Source organism: the organism of the source record quoted next, unplaced genomic scaffold, assembly GCF_019419815.1.
Source record: "Pyrus x bretschneideri cultivar Hongxiangsu unplaced genomic scaffold, Pyrus_bretschneideri_v1 Contig53, whole genome shotgun sequence".
NCBI lineage: Eukaryota > Viridiplantae > Streptophyta > Magnoliopsida > Rosales > Rosaceae > Pyrus > Pyrus x bretschneideri.
In genome coordinates, this window is record NW_025999791.1 from 2,694,023 (window position 1) to 2,714,847 (window position 20,825).

The 20,825-nt window shown below is 38.4% G+C and overlaps 5 protein-coding genes across 7 annotated transcripts; 2 read left to right on the forward strand and 3 right to left on the reverse strand.

Annotated features, from left to right (window-relative positions):
• Nucleotides 1-1,004: 1,004 nt before the first annotated feature.
• On the forward strand, nucleotides 1,005-2,854 carry LOC103935230 (33 kDa ribonucleoprotein, chloroplastic-like). The gene is given in 6 exon segments (XM_009344993.2): nucleotides 1,005-1,041; nucleotides 1,044-1,063; nucleotides 1,066-1,578; nucleotides 1,661-1,762; nucleotides 1,957-2,268; nucleotides 2,411-2,854. Coding segments are annotated over 6 exon segments (1,158 nt in total). The 5' UTR covers nucleotides 1,005-1,019; the 3' UTR covers nucleotides 2,600-2,854.
• Nucleotides 2,855-2,974: 120 nt separating this feature from the next.
• LOC103935226 (deoxyribonuclease TATDN1-like) lies at nucleotides 2,975-7,165 on the reverse strand. The gene is given in 13 exon segments (XM_009344988.3): nucleotides 2,975-3,264; nucleotides 3,489-3,572; nucleotides 4,143-4,359; nucleotides 5,207-5,289; nucleotides 5,674-5,690; nucleotides 5,692-5,785; nucleotides 5,910-5,980; nucleotides 6,143-6,223; nucleotides 6,344-6,387; nucleotides 6,515-6,572; nucleotides 6,663-6,762; nucleotides 6,885-6,905; nucleotides 7,032-7,165. Coding segments are annotated over 11 exon segments (912 nt in total). The 5' UTR covers nucleotides 6,759-6,762; nucleotides 6,885-6,905; nucleotides 7,032-7,165; the 3' UTR covers nucleotides 2,975-3,197.
• Nucleotides 7,166-7,760: 595 nt separating this feature from the next.
• On the reverse strand, nucleotides 7,761-11,254 carry LOC103935218 (syntaxin-121-like). The gene is made up of 2 exons (XM_009344982.3): nucleotides 10,550-11,254; nucleotides 7,761-8,395 (listed from the first exon to the last, which is right to left on the reverse strand). The coding sequence occupies exons 1-2, from the start codon at nucleotides 11,073-11,075 to the stop codon at nucleotides 8,043-8,045; spliced, it is 879 nt and encodes a 292-aa protein (XP_009343257.1). The 5' UTR covers nucleotides 11,076-11,254; the 3' UTR covers nucleotides 7,761-8,042.
• A 3,903-nt stretch (nucleotides 11,255-15,157) lies between these two features.
• LOC103935224 (syntaxin-121-like) lies at nucleotides 15,158-17,032 on the reverse strand. The gene is made up of 2 exons (XM_009344986.3): nucleotides 16,267-17,032; nucleotides 15,158-15,684 (listed from the first exon to the last, which is right to left on the reverse strand). Exons 1-2 carry the CDS (start codon nucleotides 16,835-16,837, stop codon nucleotides 15,269-15,271), a joined length of 987 nt encoding a protein of 328 aa, XP_009343261.2. The 5' UTR covers nucleotides 16,838-17,032; the 3' UTR covers nucleotides 15,158-15,268.
• A 659-nt stretch (nucleotides 17,033-17,691) lies between these two features.
• Nucleotides 17,692-20,782, forward strand: LOC103940574 (probable envelope ADP,ATP carrier protein, chloroplastic). 3 transcript variants are annotated; one of them, XR_007253228.1, is made up of 5 exons: nucleotides 17,692-17,839; nucleotides 18,132-18,236; nucleotides 19,568-19,737; nucleotides 19,975-20,053; nucleotides 20,224-20,782. XR_007253228.1 is itself a non-coding variant. In XM_048570552.1 (4 exons), the coding sequence occupies exons 2-4, from the start codon at nucleotides 19,689-19,691 to the stop codon at nucleotides 20,321-20,323; spliced, it is 228 nt and encodes a 75-aa protein (XP_048426509.1). In that variant the 5' UTR covers nucleotides 18,042-18,236; nucleotides 19,568-19,688; the 3' UTR covers nucleotides 20,324-20,782. The 3 variants fall into 3 exon arrangements, 2 of the variants coding, with proteins under 2 accessions (XP_048426509.1, XP_048426508.1); XM_048570552.1 differs by lacking the exon at nucleotides 17,692-17,839 and having other exon boundaries at nucleotides 18,042-18,236; XM_048570551.1 differs by lacking the exons at nucleotides 17,692-17,839; nucleotides 18,132-18,236 and adding an exon at nucleotides 19,430-19,479.
• The last annotated feature ends 43 nt before the right edge of the window (nucleotides 20,783-20,825 follow it).

Here is a 20,825-nt window from a genome sequence, read left to right on the forward strand (position 1 = left end):
CACCCCTAATTTTGATTATCTTCACGAATGTGTGATGAAAGAGAGTGGAGTGTCAGAATCAGAAGCCTCTTTCATCACTCAAGGGTTTAGTATTTAGGGTTTAGGGTGTGTTTTACTGTTTCAAAAATATCCCCAGTAAACAATGTACATGAATCTCTCTGCAGACCTGCTCTTTCTTTCTCTCTCTCTCTCTCTCTCTCTCTCTAAAGTCTCTCCTCTTCTCTCCCTCGACAAGGTCTTTACCCACAAACCCTGGTTCCCAGCCGTCGGCCCCTATTTTGGTTGGGGTTGGTGGCAACCCTTAAATTTACTTTTCCTGCAACTCTTAGCTTTCCTTACTTTTCTTGCTTTACTTTTGATCCTTATATCTGAGCTCAATGTCACTTTCCTTTAGCTCAGTCTCAGTTTCCCTGGGCTCTTCTCAATTTTCTTGGGCTTTGTCTCAATTTATGGCAATTCTTGTCTCAGATTCAGAATTCATGATTTCTTCCACTCCAATGGTTGTTCCTAGCTGCGAGTCGTCGTCCACCAGCCTTTGCCACTTGACTCATCTTGTGTTTCCTCCATGGATCTCTTTGGGAGACATGCTTTGGGTTAGGTGGCTCTTAAAGTGTTTCTAACACTATTCGGTAGGATTATGGGAGCACTCATAGCGCGGGTGAGTTTCAACCTCCGTTTTCCACTTCATCCAGTTGGTTTGTTGGATCTTCTTTGGTGGCAGCGACCTTGTGATGGTGGTGGTGGCTGCTTAGGTGGTGGTGGCTGGTCACTCGTTCCAGATCTAGGGTTTTATGTTTTAGTGTGTTATGGGCTCTCCTGTTAGACCCTTACCTTATATTTTATTTGGTTGTATTATTGCTTACTTGGTTGTTTTGGTTTGTCTACGGACTTTCCTAACCTTGTATTAGGCTTTATTTAATGAACTTCACTTCTTTTGGAAAAAAAAAAAAACAAAAAAAAAAAAAAAAAAAAAGAACAGTGTACATGTATGTAAATAAATCCATAAAAGGGGTTATCAAATGAAAATCCAAAAATCCAGAAAGCTTATCCATGTCCCACACGTGGGCATTCGTCTTAGTCAAATGGGAAGCCCCTTCGTCCCGTCTTCTGCCACTCGAAGACCTTCCGTCCCCAAACACCATTTCCTCCCACACAATGCTCTCCATGGCTTCCACAAGCACTTCTTGTTCTTCTCCTCTCTGCAACAAAATCTCCAACTTCTCAATCTCCCACTCACTCACTCCAATTCCCACCCACTTCCCACCACACATTAAACTCCTAAAAGCCCTCAAGCTCAAAGCCTGTTTCCACAGCTTCCCTCACCTCTCTCCTTCCCCCAGTTTCCGCCGCTCGTTGGCAGCGTTCGACGGCTTCGAAGTCGAAGAAGATAGTGAAAGCCAAGGCGAACTAGACCCAGAAGCAGAGCTCCATGAAAAGCAAGAAGAAGAAGAAGAAAGAGAGGAAGTGCCAAAGATATCAGACGCCGGGAGGCTGTATGTGGGGAATTTGCCTTATAATTTGACTTCGACCCAATTGGCTGAGGTTTTCGGGGAGGCCGGCACGGTGGTTTTCTCAGAGGTTTGAGCTCTTCTTCTTCATGTTTCCATTGTTTGATTTGATGGGTTTGTAAATTGTTGGTGATTGTGTTTGTGTGGTGTAGATTATTTATAACAGGGTCACAGATAGAAGCCGGGGATTCGGATTTGTCACAATGTCAACTGTTGAGGAAGCTCAGGATGCCATTAGGATGTTTGATGGCTCTGTAAGTATCAGCGAAATGTGTTTCTTGTGTTAGTTGATTCTTTTAACATGAAAAAACTCGAGAACTGTTATCCAAGAATGTCTATCCTTCGCTACCAAGTGCGATATGATTTTTTTGGAATGTCAATAACAGCTCCCAGAAACTCGAACTCTTTTCGGTTTTTAATTGTTTGGGATGGTGGCAATGGTTGACAGCAAGTAGGAGGTAGAACTGTGAAGGTGAACTTCCCAGAAGTGCCAAGAGGAGGTGAAAGGGAAATTTTAGGACCCAATAGCACAAGGACAGGGTTCAAGGTGTACATAGATAGTCCACACAAGGTTTATGCAGGAAACCTTAGCTGGGGTTTAACTTCACAGGGTCTCAAAGATGCCTTTGAAGAGCAGCCAGGGCTGTTGGGTGCCAAGGTCATATATGAGAGGGTTTCTGGACGATCCAGAGGTTTTGGGTTTGTGACATTCGAAACTAATGAGGCTGCGGAATCTGCTATCGCTGCCATGAATGGAGTGGTAAGAAAACTTTGAGTATCTTATTACGTTGCCAGACTGTGAATACGAGCAGTTGGTTAGGTTAATTCTTAAATCAATGTGTGGTCTAGGTTCACATGGTTCCGTAATAATCCGTGTGTTTGTGTATGAAATTGCAAAACAGGAGGTTGATGGGCGGCCTTTGCGATTAAACATGGCGGCAGAAAGAGCAAGGCCTGTTGCTTCCTCTCCGGCAGCATCAGAAACAACTGCACAAGACACAGACAGCAGTGAATTGGTCTCTCCTCCCGCATCGGAAACAACCACAGAAGACGGAGACAGTGGCGAATTGGTTTCCAGCGTTAGCATCTGAATTTAACATTGCACTAAAGAGCAGCCTAGTACCAGTGTTACGAAACAAAATGATACCGAGGCTGCGGTGATTTTTCGGTTGCAGGGGCAGAGTGAGACTCGAGTTTTTCCAAGGAGCGAGTAATTAGGCCTTAATCATGTATAAACGAATGGAAAACAATTTCAAAGTAATATTGTTTCATGTATAAAATAAATCAGTACAAATGTACCTATTATTTTAAAATGGGGCCAACAACTCCTCGGAATTTTTCTTCAAGTTCCCTGAACAATGGAGGTTTTCTTGTTTTAATGGTCAATTTTGTTAACATGGAACTGCATCGAGTTTTTATCATAACAACCACAATGATTAACTTCGTACGAAAATGTAATGCAGCCTGAGAACAAACAAATTAATCTCTTAAGCAAATTTAGGAAAACTCCCAACTCCTAGCCAGAGGCAGCTAGCAAATAAATACAGAATGCAGTTTAACTAATTTCCCTACTATCCATCGATGTTGTTGAGTATGTCACTTTTAGAAGAAAAAGAAGAGGGTTACGTATTGCCATCCCAATAAAAAAGAGGAACTGAATAACCTTCGGCACGAAGGAGTTTGGCTTTATCACTGAGGGTCATGACCATCAAGTAGAGAATCTGCTGCAGAATCCAAATCCTGAGGAAAGAAAACCCTGCACAACAGTATGTTGTTATTAATCAAAGCTCATACCGTGCGGTGATTGATTCTGCTGGCAGATATGGTGTGGAAAAACTGGCATTATCATGATCAGCTTGCACTATCAAAATTCATAAAAGCCAAAATACACAGCGAGAGGTAAGATTTACTCCATGAGGTTCACTGCACATCTAAAGCAAACAGAGACTAGTACAAAATCCAGAGTCCAGGAACATTTACCTGCAAGTGTTGTGATACAATGTCCGGCTCAGCTGACCTATGTCATTGATACCTTTACAACCAGCTACCACCTCAAGAACTTGCCTGAAAAAAAAAAAAAAAAAAAAAAGAAACGTCATGTTGAATGACGAAGCAGATACAGAAATTAGGAGCTAAAACAAAATTTACTTCAGATGAACATGCACTTGCTAAGAAGGAAATTGTCATAACCGCCATGTTCAAACTAAATTCCATGTCCTAATGTCAAGTTCATGAAATGAAAAATAGACGGACCACAATGTCTTAATATCAAGTTAAGCCAAACAAGAATGTAAGAGACGGACTTTTCCCGACAAAGATAAATGCATGTGTACTGCAGATGTAAAAGCCCAAGGTTGATGATCACTCAATTGAGGCTGCAGATAGTATCTTCCAGATAAAATTTGGCTTGAGACCCATCTATTATTGTACACAATTACGCAGTACTATGGCTTCCTAAGCAGTAAATGGTTTGTGTTAGGGGAAATACTATTCACTGAACAATAGAACAGTCCAACTTCACGCTATAAGAGTTTTCTTCTTACACATTACAGGTTCATTATTCTTTTTTACCACAAGAATAAAAGAAAAGAAATGGAGTTCATAATATGGTGGTAGAAAAATATTTCCACTTACCGAACCAAACACGGTTCATTGCGGTCTTTAACAATGCACTCCTGATCATACTTCTCTTTCTTCTTCGAAGGCCAAATGGACTTCACAAATTTAATCCCAGCACTTGTGTTCTTGATTCCACAATATGGAGAGTCTGTCTCAATCATCATCCTCTCAATAGGAATGTCCCTCACAACGTCGAGATTCTCGGTTGTCTTCAGAGAGCAACCATTTACTCCTGTTTAGAACCAAAAGGTATTCATGACCTCTATCTAAACCAAGATAAAGTGTTCAATATGTCCATCATAACTAACAATTAAAAACACTATTTTATATTCAAACAAGCAAAAGAGGAACTTTGTTCTCTCCTTTCAAACTTCAGATATGCAATAAAATCAGAAAATCAAAAACGTCAATGCAAAATCTGTTGCTCTATTTGCACAGGTTACAAGAAATATATATAATCATTTTTGGACAATGATTTGTAAATTCAATCAGAAATTCATTCTTATGGTGCTCATTACTCAAGATTAAAATAACCAAGTAGCCAGATGTGTTATATAATGAGGGAAGAGAATCGGTAAATTATATAGGGCAATAAGACAAGTTAGACAAAAGATACCCCTGACCCTAAAAAAGTAAATATTTAACCAAAATCCAGTCTATAAAAAAATTAAAAATAAAAAATCTTTCTGCACAACCCCATTTTGCCTGCACTGGGGTCATCTTATTCTCTATAAAGCCCCCAAAATTTCCAAGTACCAAGGAATGTAGGCTAAATTAGTCATAGTGCACTACAGAATATTAGATAGAGGGATTTGAAAATGACTAGACGAAATGCACTATGGGGGATTTGTAAATGACTACTTGAAATGAGTCATTTGAAAATCCTTTATTTAGTGGCTATGTAATGCTCATGTAGTGCGTTTTCAATCTCTCTTATTTAATGTTTTGTAGTGCATAACCATGAATCTTTAAGCATTCATCTACACATAGGATTTAGAGAAAGAAACAGTCATTGTAAACTTTTGCAGGCATAGAAAGATTTGTATTAGAAGACATGCTATTTTTTATAATGTTTTCACCTATATACATGTTGTTGATGGAAAGAAGTTTATCACGATCTTCTGCACAACCAGTAAATGAGTGGGCCACCCCAGCGCTGAATCTGTGAAATAGTAGAGGAAATGTGACACGTCATGCACACATGTACAGCACACCACCATCACATAGAATTGAAAGACAATCATAAAAATTCATTTAGTGCAGTACAAGGCAAAAGGGAAAGAAGACAGGGACGAGATAAACTTGCAGCTATTCTTTCTCGTTAACAGAAATGATTATTCATCAGAAAACTAAAATGTCCAGCTGGTATTTCAGTTGTCAAAAGTGCAAGTTTAATCCAATTGTCCAGTTTATTCTGCATCCCCAGTATAGTAACTTTGGAATTTGAGGGTGAACAAAAATTGAAAAAATAACTGAGAAAATAAAAACAGTGATGATGTTAACCACCACATTTTGACTCTAGAATTACGGTGCTAAGGATTCTCACCTGCCCCTATTTCGCTGCTACAATTTCACAGAAATCTGGAGCAGCTGCACGCATATGCAGAAACATGGGAAGCTTAGTGGCGTGTGCCAATTCAAACTGCTTCTCAAAATACCTGGAGTTCACAATACAGAAAAGAAGATGGAAGAGACACAACGTATCTTGTAACAGAATGAAAGTAAAAGCGTGCAAGCGGAAACAGATAATAAGAAAAACTACTTTTTTCAGAAACCACGTACTTTTTTTGGATCTCTGCTGGGCAAAACTGAAGCCTGTCATAGTCCAGTCCACACTCACCAATTGCAACCACCTTACAAGCACAAGAGAACGAAATAAAAAGTAAAAAATATATTGCTCCATGATATGAATATCTGACCAGACCACTCTCTCAAAGATGTTTTAATGACTTGAAACCCTATAATGCACGCCTCATGTTCCTCGTGATATAGAGAACTTAGGGTACGGGGCACACCTTTCCTTTCTCAATGCCCTCTTTGGCCAATGACAGAAGCGCCTGAAAATGCTTATCCGGATCCCCACTCTCTTCAAATTCCTAAACAGAATAGACAATGATCCTAATTCTCAAGCATCTCTAACCAAAACCGGAAATCAATAGACACACATATCAACTTCTTCCGCAGTTAAAAGTAAAAAGTAAGAAAAAAGGGCAAACCTTGCATCTAGTGGGGTGCACACCAACCGTACAAAAAAGCCTTGCTGCAAAAAAAAAACCAAGAAGAAAACCCCCCAATTGTAGCTCAAATCGACATTTTTAAAACTTGGCAATGACATTTATTCACAACAATACAGTAACAGTAACAAAACAGAGCAAGCAAAAAAGAACCATCGGTTTCCGCAATTGTTAGAGCTTCCTTTGATTCCTCAAGTGATCCACCAGTGACCTACATTATCCATAAGCCTAGTTCCAATTTCAGAGCGCATTAAACCACAACAATTACTTAACAATTCAAATCGAAAAGGAAAGAGAGTACGATAATGCGGTCGACGCCGGCAGTCCAAGCCCTGCTCAAAACCGTGGCTATGTCCGAGACATGGCACTGCTTTCCATTGTATACTCCTCTGAACATCCATCTGTAATTTGCATTTCTTCAAAATTTCAGTTTCGATAGTCGAATTTGACAAGTATGAAGTTTGATTTTTGGCAAGACAAAACTGGCATGCCAAGTGTTTGATGAAATGCCTGAGTGACTGACCTGTGAAGTTGACGGCTATGTCTATATTGGGCATCACCAAAAACAGCAGAAAGAGAGAGAGAGAGAGAAAGAGAGAACGTAAGAAGAATGAATGGAGGTACGAATTGAATTGTTGCAGAAAGCAAGGATTTAGGAAGAGATACTTGCCTATCATGCGGATTGTTGCCATGGCCACGGCGAGAGGAAAAGGAAGAGCTGGTGCTCTAATTCTACAAAATGTCTGGTCTCTGGTTTTTGTATCGGTTAGGGTCCGGTTTGGTTCGGTTTAAAACTCAAATCCATCGAACCGGTGATATTGGTCAAATCATGATCGAATTTTATTGGGTTGGTTTTTCTTTTTACTAGATAGAACCTAACTATAGCTAATGAGACGTTTACGTATAAATTAAATTGAATTAAATTTTGATTACAAAGTGCTCCTAACGTTTACTAAATATTGGAGAATAAAAAAAATGATGGGATACAAATGAATTTTGGAATTCAATTCCTCATTTTGAAGAATTAAACACTGTATATATTGTAGCATTCCAATTCCAAATGATGTTAAAAATCCGGAATAATTTTTTTTCACTTATTAGGGTTAACTGATTTTATGTGAATTTTAAATCGATTTTATCTGTTACAAAATTAATTAATAATAAGCAACCATTTATGTATTTTCTTTTTTGTAATAATTAAGCTAACAAAAATGAAAAATACAAAAAGAAAAGGAATTTAGCTTAGGACCAAACCGCCAAAACAGTGGTTCGGCTTCAATTTTAAAATAAAACTGATCCAATCCGAACTATACTCACCCCTACTTAGTATCCACATGGACCACGTTTCTTTTGTTCATATCATCAACTGAATCTATGAATGTCTTTGCTCTTTGGCCACTACTACAAACTATATAGATCTCATTCTCTTTAATTAAAAAAAAAATACAAAATGTCATAGAAAGATCACTATATATGAAAATAATGCACTCGTCAACCAACCAACCTAACCAAAGAAAGTACAAGTATATATATACACAATACAATATACGTACAAAAGAAATGGAGAGAAAAATAAGAACAAAAATGCATATGGACCACAGACATATCTCACAGCAAAAAGGTGAAAATTAAAAGCTAAAGAAACGAAATGGTAACCAAATGACTGTTAAATTATGATTTACTAATTAGGCAGCGTCGAGGCCAATATAATCCCGACGATGATGAGTAAGAGTATGATGCCGTAACAGGTCCATTTACGGGTGTTTTTCTGGAAGAACCTGGCTTTCTGCAACTGCTGGGTGCCGGAATGCACGTACGAGTTAGCTCTCTCCACGTGGCCCTGAATGTCGTCCAACTGGTCACCTTGAGCTTGCACAAGAACTGCCATGTCCATGAACACCTGGTGCAACTCATTCAGATTCCTTTCCATGGCCTTCACACCATCATGTCTCTCTTGAATCTCTTGTATGGTGTCCAAAACCCTCCCTCTTCCTTGCTCTTGGATTGCCTTCTGTAAAAATGTCTCGCTCTCGCCTACATACATATGCATATATAATTGTTTGCAATTTAGTATTTAGTTGTATGAGCATCGTTGATACTCCACTCACTAATTTTGCACAGGGGTAGAGGTAATTAATAACTTATTACATTACTAATCACTACTCGTAACTTTATTAATATAGTACTAATCCTTACTCCATAGTTTCATAATCGATCATGTTTTAGGTATTGAAAAATCATCCCTCCAAAATTCACTTCAATCGTAAGTGGTTTGGTTGTCAGACTCAGACCTAATAAATAAACTAAGATAGTATTATTAGTAATTAAACAATGAAATGTTCATAATAATAATATTCAAAGGGTTAAAATGATTTCTAAATTGAAAATTTTTTTGTAAAGGTGATCTATGAATGAAAACCTGAATAAATGGGTTATTATACAAAATGGTCCCTTAGATTTGCATGATCAATAGAAATGGTCTCTGAGATTGAAAATCAATAGAAATAGTTCCTGAGATTGTCTACCATCCATGATTTTGGTCCTTCCGTTAAAAACGATTTTGGGCAATTTTCAAAGCTTTGTAACTCAATCGTTTTTTAACCAAATTCAACCCATAATATATCAAAATGAAGACAGGAAAGTGTAGAATAAGATTATATCTATTTGGAAGCTTAATGGTTGCCGGAGATGGCCGTAAAATAGCCTGAAAGGTGACTAGTCCGCGAGAAAACTGGAAAACTTGCCGGAAACTGGGTAAACTTTAAACGTTCATAACTTCTTCAATACTCAACCAAATCGAGTGATTCAAAAACGAAAATAATATTTATTGACAAGACGAAGAGAATTGTATCTTTTTTTAAGGCTAACTCACCGTGGTTTGGTCGGACAACTGTTCGAAAGTGGCTAACTATTTTCGACTTAGCCACTTTCGAGCAGTTTTCCGGCCAAACCACCACGAGTTAGCAGTAAAGAAAGATACTATTCTCTTTGTCTTGTTGTGAAGTATGATTTTCGTTTTTGAATCACTTGATTTCGTTGAGTATTGAAGAAGTTTTGAACGTTTAAAATTTACCCAGTTTCCGACGAGTTTTCCAATTTTCCCGCGGACCAGTCACCTTTCAGACTATTTTCCGGCCATCTTCGGTAATCATTGGGCTTCTAAATGATATAATCTTGTTCTACACTTTCTTATCTTCATTTTGATATATTATGGGTTTAAATTGGTTAAGAATTGATTGAGTTACGAAGCTTTGAAAATTACCCAAAGAGTTTTTAACGAAATGACCAAAATCATGGATGGTGGACAATCTCATAGACCATTTCTATTGATTTTCAATCTCATGAACCATTTCTATTGATCATGCAAATCTCAAGAATCATTTTGTATAATAACCCTGAATAAATTAATTAGATTATCATATTATGTTGTGGAGGGAACTCGACTTACTAAATTATTAGCGTTTCCTTAGTATATAGATACATGTACATCATTACGTATATGGCATGACATCTTAATACGGTGTACAAATTTACACAAATCATAACATGTGTATTATATATTATTAAGGGTTAATCTCAGTTTACTACCCTTAAATTTCTTGGCTTTCAACATTTCATACATCAAGTTTTTTTTGTCCCAGTCTGATACCTAAAGTCATAATTTTGGGACACTGTCATACATCAATTAAGTTTTCCGTCAGAACCTTCTCTAACTGATGACGTGAATGATAACTGGACACCACGTGGACATTAAAAAAAATTAAAAATTAATGTCCATGTGGCGACCAGTCATTATCCTACTTGAGCACCATACCATCAGTTAATGGATGTTCTAACGAAATCTTAACGGATGTATGAAAGTGTCCTACAATTATGATTTTAAGTATCAAACCAGGACGAAAAAAAATTAATGTATAAAATGTTAAAAATCAAAAAATTCCAAAACAGTAAACTAATATTAACCGTATTATTAATATCTAACTTCTAAACCTCAAATGAATCCAAGATCTGCATGCCCAAGTGTATCAAATATATGAACCAATATAGTCTTTCATATCAGTAGCACTCAAACCTAGATTCACTCTAGAACTCGCTTCTAGGGACAAATCATTTGTTGAATAAATTTGGTGGGCGTAACTTTATTGACCTGCTATTTTTATTTCAAATATTTCACACATGTTATGTTACCTGTAGAGATGAGAAGGTCTAGGGTTTTGTCGTCGGGGTTATCTCCGGTGACCGTGAAGTACCTACGCTGAACGGTCTCTCTGTGCTCCGATGAGATCTTGTTCCTCAAGTCGTTAAAGCTATCCATTGAATCCTTTAGCTTCTTCCTCAGCCCATTGACCACCGACGTCCGTGTCCGGTCAGATGAGGAGCCAGGACCGCAGCCGGGCAAGATCCGATTGGCGGCGTTGGACTTGTCCAACGCATCCAACTGCACCTTAAGAACCTTAGCGGTCTTAAGGGCGGTATGGACGTCCGCGTCCATGCGGGATCGGAGGTCCTTGAGTGCCTTGGAGTTGTGGAGAGTCTTGCTCTGCTCGTGTGCGCTTTGCAAGCTCTTATTGATCTTTTGAAGCTCATTGAGCTCGTTCTGGATCGACTCCACGTCCTGGAAAAACTTGTTGAGTTCGTTGGATGTCGCCGCCATTTCAATGACATGGTGGTCCAGCGAGTCCTCGGAGAAGGAGCTGGAGAGCAAATCGTTCATTTTCCGATGCCGTAATTTGCTCTGAGATCATATACTCTCAGAATGTTAAGCTTTTCTCTCTGAGTTTCTATGCACTCAAAATTTAGGTTTTGGATACATGTTATACACAGAGAGATGTTTTGGCAGTCTTTCTTGACCTGCAGGTCAGGTTTTGGCTGCGTTTCAAGTTCTCAACTACCAAATTTGAAGGGTTCAAACAAACATTATCCCCCAAGTACCAAGTACATTCCTAGCAGCCAAGGACCATGTTTTTTCCAACCTTCTGGAATCTATTTCTAGAAATGTAGGACCGTTGTTGTAGACTAGTGGAAACATGCGCTAACAATCTGCCATGATATTTTTTTGGGAGCTTTTAGAGATAAGGACTTACTAAAGATGATTTTTAGAATATAGCCTGCAAGGTTTTTAACATCTAGTGATCTTTCATTTTAATGCGCCATAACATGCATGTCACCTATAATAATACCACATATTTTACCACAATTTACATGGTTGTCATCTTAATTTTTTAGAATGTAACCTACACTTCCTGATTTCAAAAAAGTAATAGAAGGGGTGCGAAAATATTCATATCACAGAATTGAAAACAAGACATGAAAGCAGGCTACAATTGCACCTGTAATCAATGAAAATTTTCAAATTTTAAAATGGCAACTGTCACAAAACAGTATGTTAGGTATTGTTACCTTCTACAACTCCATAAAATCTATTTGAAGCTACAATAAAAAGAGAAATTATTGCTCGGGTTAACGATTCGTTGCCTTTGTCGGAACCCAAGAATTACTTGTAAGCTGCGGTTTGTATTTTTATTGTTTTAATCAACACATCAGTTGGTACGGTTTGTGTTGTTGTTGTCTTAATCATAAGCTATATAGTGTGGAAAATGTGTGTAGCTCTAATAATCAACACACTAGTTGATACCTGTGTAGCTTTTTGGTACAATTGGTATGTTTAGGTTTGATAGTTTTCATTGTTTTAGCAAGAATAGATTATTTTGCAATGCACACCATGTGTTTATTGAAATCCTATGTGGTAAATTTGCATTTGGTGGTTTTGTTTTTAATTTAGGTACGGCCAATTAGGTCCGATCGATTCAGTACAGTCAATTAGGTATGCTATATAGGATGTGAAGCAGAGATGGAAACATTGTAAGTAGAATAGGATGTGATGTAAAGGTGGGGGATGAAATCTCATTGAAAAATAGTGTAATGTACATTGTAGCTGGGTAGGGATTGAGGATATGGCCTAAAGTATTTGTTGGCTGTGAAGTGCCATCATTTTTTTGAATTTTTATATGGTCATTAAGTCCGGTCGATTCGGTATGATCAGTTAGGTACGTTACTTAGGATAGCTTCAATCGTTTCGGTACAGTCAATAAGGTAAGGAAAACTTATGTTTGATTCCAAACAACATGTGATGACTGATATTTGATTCTGAACAACACCAGATTAACCATTGCTACAATTGAAAAACTTATATATGTTTGCTCAGTTCTCTGAGCTTGACAATGATTTTTACAACAATGGGTTGCCTTCAAATCCAACACCAATCAGCAATCCCAGATTGGTTTACGGGTTCAAAAGCATGGAAATTGCCAGTCAATATCACAGCAGCTTCACAACAACTGTAGGTGCAGTTGACGATGAGTAATAAAACTAAAATCACCGAAAAAAACATAGCTCTATCAATTTCTGGTTCAGTATATAGAAAAGAAGCGTGAACATTGTCATCAGCAGAGAAGGAGGAAAAAACTTCATTGCCGCCAAAGATGGGGAATTCCATTGTAACCAAAAGAGGAGGGATATGAAGAATCAATAAATACAAAACACTAAAACATTGATTTGTAGGAAACTAAACTACAATAATTCTATTTAAAAAATGATTAAATATGATATGGAATACCATAATCTGACGTGAAGGACTATTTTTAGTTTTTAATCTTACATAGGGTATTACTGAAAAAATAATCTTATTTAGGGATTCAAATGAAGTTTTCTATATTTTTTTTCCTCAAGGTTTAGGTTTGGAAATCCTTTGCTCTATCTTGGAAGTAGGAAATCTTACATGCCCCAATCACAGATTGACATGTCTGCAATAACTTTTCTTTCTGTATTTTTTATGAGTTATTTTTGTTTACATGTCAAATTGTGATTAAAATGTAGAAAGTCTTTGCATATAAGTTAAACTAAAGTTGATTAATGCTATCTAAACACACAAAAAAATTGACAAACTATCTAATACAGTTGAATCTCATATACAACCGTATTATGGATTGATCTTTGGGGTTAATTACCGTAACTTCCTTTCAGTAATTTTGCGATTACCAATCAAAATGAAAGGTAACAAAGGACATCGATTGCTAAGCTTAAGTTTTGACCCCAAAAAAAACAGCACAAAAGTAGAATTACAAGCTTAAGTCATTTTTTTACACAACGGGTGCGCACAATATACGCCATTTACAAAATTTAAACTTAAAACTTTTCATTTACCAATGACGATAGATACCACTTGACCGTAATGCCAAGTGACATTTTAATTATGTCATTTTCTTGATGCCCCCCTAAGAACCATTTGTGATATCCAATATTTATTAATATTTGGTACCACATAGTTATCACTCATCTCAATTTTCAGATTCCACGGAGAAAATAAAAAAAGAAAAGAACAAAAAGAGCATTTATACGTGTGATAATTGCCAGTTGCACACTTCCACGTTTAATGTCCATCCTTCAAGTAAGCGAGTTAGAGTCAAAATTGATCTGCCCCCTTGACCACCAGGGCTCTCCAATATTGATCAGAAATGTCCATCCTTCAAGTTAACAACTCACTCATTATTTTGGCATGGAGGATGCAAAAGGATACAAGAATAGTAACTTAATACTACGGTCGAGCGATATTTTTCTTTACTTGTAAGTGAAAGTTTTAAGTTAGAATCACATGATTGTGAAAATTCAGTTTGGGAAATTCAATCTTCACCGCTTATATTTCAGAGTTCAGACTACATTGGATCCCCCCCCCCCCAACCCCCGGGGCGCGTGGGAACTTTCACTAAGTCGTTGCCTTCCTAAATTTTTCCATCGGAAAATTAAGGACTCATGCTTATTTTTTTGGCCTTTTTCCCCCAATTGTTAGTTTTGGGGATGTGCTATCCACACACTTCATTTTACTTCTCACACACTCTTTGATAATTTCTGTCTATTGATCTTCTTCAATTCATCCAATCCGATGGCCAAAAATTAAAAAGATATGTGAGAAGTAAAATGGGGTGTGTGGATTCACACCCCTAGTTTTTTTATTATTATATCCAAATTTATGTTAAATGAAAGCATGTATACAACATGTAAAGATAGTTCAATCGCTTCGTTCTTTAAAATAATTGAAAACCCTAGATTTAGAAAATGTCAACCTATGCAAATATGTGTGATTATGTAGCTTTTGTGTCTAAATGTCTAGTGAAGTGTCATTTTTTTCTTCTAAACAAACGATATTATCTACGCTAAATGAGTAGACTAAGTCTCATAATTGACTAGTAATAATGTGGTTCAAATTCACTTGGTAAGAATCGAACCTAAGACATCTCACTTATAAGTAAAGAGAAATATCACTAAATTATAATACTAAGTGGTTACATTCTAACTTTTAAGTATTTTAAATTTCCAACCACTTTTCCCACCACACGTTTGACTCTAAAACTGACCTTTACAAAGGAAAAGGATCCTCGTGATCATGACCGTTCATCTTACATCCAGCGGTCAGAAATCATTTCAAAATTTCAAATTTAAAATTAAATATAAATAGTACCTAATGAAAACTAACCGCATGATATACGATAAATGATCACATGATCCTTAGGATCCCGAGAGATGCTTTTCCCTTTACAAAATCCATAAACAGAATACGATAGCTAAAAAGAACACAAAAGGTTACAAAGCAAGCAATGAACCTATACGAGAGCTTGTATTTTTCTTTTTCATTTTTTTCAGACAAAGCAATATTTTAAGCTATCTTAGTACCGGAAAGAGATTTAAACTTGATACGAGTAAGCAAACACAACTCTGATCAACTGGTCAAACGTAACAAAATAAAATGAAGAAACCCCTACTATAAAAAATAAATAAATGTCACAAAAATTAACACAAACAATAGGAATGTGGAATATGAACAAATCACAATACTCTTTACTCTCTCCTCTCCTACTGCGGCGGCGATGGCGCGGCGGGCGTCGGATTATTGCTATTATTGCTACCGCCACCCCAATTCCAGGGCTTCAAGCTGAGGATCACGATCAGAATAATAACCAGCAGCAGAATAATGGCGAAGCAAGTCCACTTGCGGGTGTTCTTCTGGGAGGCCCTGGCCTTGGTGAGCTGCTGGGTGCCACTGTTGACGAACGAGTTGGCTCTCATAACGTGGTTTTCGATGTCGTCAATCTGCTCCCCCTGCGCCTGCACCAGCACGGCCATGTCCAGGAACACCTGGTGCAGCTCCTGCAGGTTCCTTTCCATGTCCTTTACGGCGTCGTGTCGCTCCTGGATCTCTTGAATCGTGTCAAGGACTTGGCCCCTCCCTTGCTCCTGTATTGCCTTCTGCAGAAACGTTTCGCTCTCTCCTGCAGATTTCATTCCCAATTTGATTAATCAAATGGTTCATTAAGCATTTATTTTTTCAACCAAAAAAATAGTTCATGAAGCATTACAATTGCAGGATTAGTTTTTAAATTGCGACCGAATTGGAGCTTTGGTCTTTAAATTAAAAATGATTGAAACTGGTATTTGAATTCACACAAAATGTGAAACCTTGGTCCTTCGTGCCAATTCACTAAGAATTTCCGTCACAATTAAGCGACACTAATAACAAAATCGAGTAACATAATTCTTCAGGCACTTTCGCTTTGCATGCTTAATTTTGACGGAAATTCTAGTTCGAATTATGGTTGCACTTTAAAGTTTTAAATACTAAATCCACGTAATTTTGACGGAAATTCTGACTAAAGTTATAAATAAGGATCAATGCTCTACATTTTGTCAAATTTAAATCGAATTTTAATGAATGCTTAGTTTTAAGGTAAAAGCTATAGGTTAGTCAAAGTTTGGGACTAATGTCACAACCCTCTTTACTTAATTCCATTAAGCAGCAAAATAAATGGCGACGAATGATAGTTAAAATGTTAGAATGACGGATTTGCCCTTACCGGTGGAGATGAGAAGGTCTAACGTTTTCTCGTCGGGATTTTCGCCGGAGACGGTGTAGTACCTCCGCTGTACGGTCTCGCGGTACTCGGACGAGATCTTTTGCCGCAGAGCGTTGAAGCTGTCCATGGAGTCCTTGAGCTTCTTGCGCAGGCCGTTGACGACGGAGATCCGCGTCCGGTCCGACGACGACCCCGGCCCGCAGTTCGGCAGGCTCCGGTTCGCGGCGTTGGATCGGTCTAGCGCCTCGAGGCGGACCTTCAGCACCTTGGCCTTCTTCAGGGCGAGAGTGACGTCAGCGTCCATGCGGGATCGGAGGTCCTTGACGGCGGAGGCGTTGTGGAGCGTCTTGCTCTGCTCGTGGGAGGACTGGAGGCTGAAGTACACGCGCTCGAGCTCCTTGAGCTCGTCCTTGACGGACTCGACGTCGGCGAAGAACTTATCGAGGTTGACTCCCGCGGCGCCCGACCCCGCCGCCGCCGTCGACCCCATCTCGATTACGTGATCATCGCGCCGCGGCGACTGCTCCTCGCTCCGGAACCGCGAGAAGGAGCCGGAGAACAAATCGTTCATGATTTTGCGAGCTTTGAGTTTTTCAAATCGAAATCGAAACCAAAATCCGATCGGAATCGATAAGAATAATTGGGAATTTGGAATGAATTGGAGATATGAAATTTTGGGGAGGGGGTTTGAAGAGGAATGTGGGGGGTAGATTTAGTCAACGAGGACTCGGACTGTTCAGCTGTGAGAAGAAGAGAAGGGGATGTGGACGCGGTCTGGTGGACTGGTGCGAAAAACGAAAGAGGTGATTTCTTGGAAGGTGAACTGTCTCTTTTATGATTGGGCCACCTGGTAATCTAGAGAGAGAAAGAGGATGAGAGAGATAGAGAGAGAGAGACTTGACCCTTAATCCGGAGAGATATTTTTCAATGGGTCATTTGTAGTATGACATTTCGTGTGTATTGAGTTGTTTTCCGGCACATTGAAAACTATCTTGTTAGCAAGAGAGACTTAATCCTTAATCCTCTGTTTGTAGCCACTTGGGCTAATTACGCGTAAGGACTAAGGGGAAGGAAAAAAGGAAAAATTAGGAATTTAAAGATTGAGTAAACGAGTTGGAAAGCGAGTTATAACACATGAGACTTGGGGCCTGTTTGGGATTGAGGTGCTTAAAAAAAAAGCTACTATGAAAAAAAGCTATGAAAATTTTTGGTGTTTGGTAAACTTTGAAAATCAACTTTTTTTCAAAGTTGAGGGTGAAAAAAAGCCCAAAACCAAGAGATGACAAGAAGCTGCAATTTGCAGCTTCCAAAAGCAGCTTATTTTCACCCACACACGGGTGAACAGTGTCCAGGTTTAATGAAATATACCATAACCCAAAACTGCCCTCGGCTTTTCCTTCACCGACGCTCTCCCCTTTCTCCAAAACGCTCTCGCCTTCCCTTCACCAAAACGCTCTCGCTCTTCACCTCAGAGCTCTCTCGCATAACCCGAACCTCAGGCTCTCTCTCGTTCTCTCGTTCTCTCGTTCCGTCGTTCCAAAAACTACCGATCTCGTTCTCCAGGTTTCTCCAGGTAAGCTTCTCATTTATTTGTTTGGATTTTTCAAATTAGGGATGGGGAGATTAGGGAAAGAGGGGTGGGAAGAGCAAAGGGATGAGGGTATGGGTGTCGGGAAAAACAATTGGGGATGGAGGGTGGGGAAAAATTAATTGGGGAAGGGTGATATGGTTTGTGGAAAAAATTAATTGGGAAAAAATTAATTGGGGAAAAAATTAATTGGGAAAAAATTAATTGGGGAAAAAATTAGGGTTTGTGGAGGAAACAAAAAAGGTCTGCTTCTGATTCTGATTTGGGTATATGTCAGGGCTAATTTGCTTTGAAGAAGGTCTGCTTCTGATTTGCTTTGAAGAAGGGCTAATTTGCTTTGAAGAAGGTCTGCTTCAGAGGGTTTATATTCTCCAAAATTCTGGTTTGTTTTCTTTGTTTCCTAATTGCTTTATATTATGGTTAAGGTTGTTTAAGGAAAATATTGAGTTGGGCAATTCCAACATCTTGTCCTAGTTTATTTTGTCAAGGGCGTGAGTTTTTTGGCTGAGGACATATGAGAGAAGGAGAGGTAGAGTGACGGCTGTGTTTTGGGTGGTTGGGTTCGGAAGAAACTGGAGGACCCTTTGACAAATTTAGGGGAGAGGGGGTGGACATTTTGTAACATAAAGTTCTCTACTGGGATATTATGGGGGATTGGAATATTTGTTTGTGTCAAAACAGAAAAAGGTTAGGATGGACTTGTTTGGAGACAATATGATCAGTTTGAATGAACTCTCATGTAGCTTTATTAAGATGGTCATTTTATTTTTATAATTTGAGAGTGAAATATTTCTGGTCCTGTTTTCTTTTGATAGTTTAGGAAAAATATGTTTTGACCCTTTTCCTCTTTGTATAGCTGTATTATGTGGTGCTTGTGAGGGAAAGGAATGCTAGAAGTTTAGAACCTTTGAGGATACTTTGCAGCAGTTTTTGGCCATTTTTGTTTTGTCTGTTTTTCAAATGGATGTCAGTACATACTTTAGAGTTGTACAGTATAAGTGCATAGACTCGTGTATAGATTTTAGATCTTACTTTGCCCCCTCTTCACCTTCTCCCTTCTTCCTTCTTAATGCGCACCTCTTTCCTATACCTTTCTTTCTCTGACCTGTTCGTCCATTTAGCCAATTACTGGATAAATTAAAAGTAGCAACTTATCTTGTTTCCTAGTCTTAAAGAGGTTTAATTAATCTCTGCCAAGTGATTGAAAAAGTCTCACATCAGAATGACAAGCTCTCCTCTCTTTTTTTTTGGGTCATGCTATTGGTTCATTGTCCAAGTTATTTTGTGTGCATTACTGCATTCTCATTTTTTTTTTTCATGAGTTATATTTCCAAAAGGCTCTGTGACTCTATCTATTCTTTAACTCAGATGTAAATTCTGCAGCATCGATAGACTGCTAGGGGCAAATTGAATTGGTTTATTTGATTAATCAAGCTAGTACACTGGCTGCTATTACTATTAATAGGTTGGCCTGGAGTAATCTCATCTTAGTCTTTTACCATGTCCGTCTCGAGCGTAGTTCTAGGAGTAACAATTGCAAGTTTCAAACTTTAGAAATAAAAAAATCCTAAAACAAGTATCATTTAAAATGAGTATATTGCTGTGAACTTTTGCATTTTTGACTTGTGAGTCCACTTGTACCTCATTCTTTGTCACAATAAGGATAATACAATAATGTATTCTATGTTAGTTATAGTTGTCTTTGGATTGCAGGGTGAAGAAGTCTCTACCGGAGGATTTTCAAAAGAAAGCTGAAGCATCTCTATTAACGGGTTTGGTATCAGCTTCCCTTGCCACACTCACATGTTATCCTTTGGACACTGTGAGAAGACAGATGCAAATGAAGGGCACACCTTACAAGTCGGTTTTGGATGCCATTCCAGGTAGTGTTAAATATTTTTACCATCTGGCACTGAGATACAAGTGACGCATGGTGTTAAATATTTTCACACATGTTCTCTCTATTAACGGGTTTGTGTGTGTGTGTGTGTGGGATTCAAGTTATGGTATATAAGAAAATTTTATTATCTTGTTCTTCGCTTCCGTCTCTGTTTGTAATGAAGTTACATTTTTAGGTCCATAGTCAAAGTCATTGATCTGAGTTGATGTTGCTGGTGCAGGTATTGTGGAGCGTGATGGACTTGTAGGCTTATATAGGGGTTTCTTGCCTAATGCTTTGAAAACTTTACCGAACAGCAGGTTCCATGCACATCCTGTCTATTTTTTTCCTCGTGCATTATGTTAAAAGTATGCGTCGAATGATCTCATTCCTAAGCGCAGTTTTGGTTATTGTTCCATGCTTGGGGATCTATCGATGCTTCAAGCCTTGTACTGTATTAGCTGATGAAATCTCCTTCTTTCAACTGCAGCATTAGGCTCACTACTTACGACATGGTCAAGCGTCTCATTTCAACCAGCCAAAAAGAGTTTCAGAGAATTGTGGAGGAAAATTGCAGTAAACACCGTTAAAAGGCTGTCAGTTGAACAGTCCAACATTTTGTGCTGCTGTATTGTATTTGGCTCACCAAACTACGCGAGTACTAGGAGGCTTAACCTTCACCGAATTTTGTTCCCGACATCATGTGGGACTTGTATTGTGAGGACTGAGCTGCCCAGTGAATGCTTTGTCCCGAGGTTCTAATTTTGTAGGACAATCATTAGTGAGGACTGAGCTGCCCAGTGAATGCTTTGTCCCGAGGTTCTATTTTTGTAGGACAATCATTAGTTCTAGTTCTAGTTAGGTTGCCTATTTTTTGTGGAATTTTGTATTCCACCTGGCTATGCAGTGAGTTTGAGATTATGTTAGGTAGAAATCCTTGTTGTAATGTAATTGCTACAGGTAATGGAAGCTGTTCTGATTGTAATTTTCATGTAGTAATTCTTTTCTTGGCTCAGTTATATCAGAATTGAACACACGATATTATAACATGTACTAATGAATCCTAGCTATTCACTCTAAAATATTTCTATT

What these genes read in the sequence shown, in the direction of transcription:
- LOC103940574 (XM_048570552.1), top strand. Translation starts at nt 19,689, where the DNA reads ATGCAAATGAAGGGCACACCTTACAAGTCGGTTTTGGATGCCATTCCA. An exon ending in GGTTTTGGATGCCATTCCAG is followed by an intron (nt 19,738 to 19,974) that starts GTAGTGTTAAAT and finishes TTGCTGGTGCAG; the next exon opens with GTATTGTGGAGCGTGATGGA. An exon ending in AAAACTTTACCGAACAGCAG is followed by an intron (nt 20,054 to 20,223) that starts GTTCCATGCACA and finishes TTTCAACTGCAG; the next exon opens with CATTAGGCTCACTACTTACG.
- LOC103935224 (XM_009344986.3), bottom strand. Translation starts at nt 16,837, where the DNA reads ATGAACGATTTGTTCTCCGGCTCCTTCTCGCGGTTCCGGAGCGAGGAG. An exon ending in AGACCTTCTCATCTCCACCG is followed by an intron (nt 15,685 to 16,266) that starts GTAAGGGCAAAT and finishes TGAAATCTGCAG; the next exon opens with GAGAGAGCGAAACGTTTCTG.
- LOC103935218 (XM_009344982.3), bottom strand. Translation starts at nt 11,075, where the DNA reads ATGAACGATTTGCTCTCCAGCTCCTTCTCCGAGGACTCGCTGGACCAC. An exon ending in AGACCTTCTCATCTCTACAG is followed by an intron (nt 8,396 to 10,549) that starts GTAACATAACAT and finishes ATATGTATGTAG; the next exon opens with GCGAGAGCGAGACATTTTTA.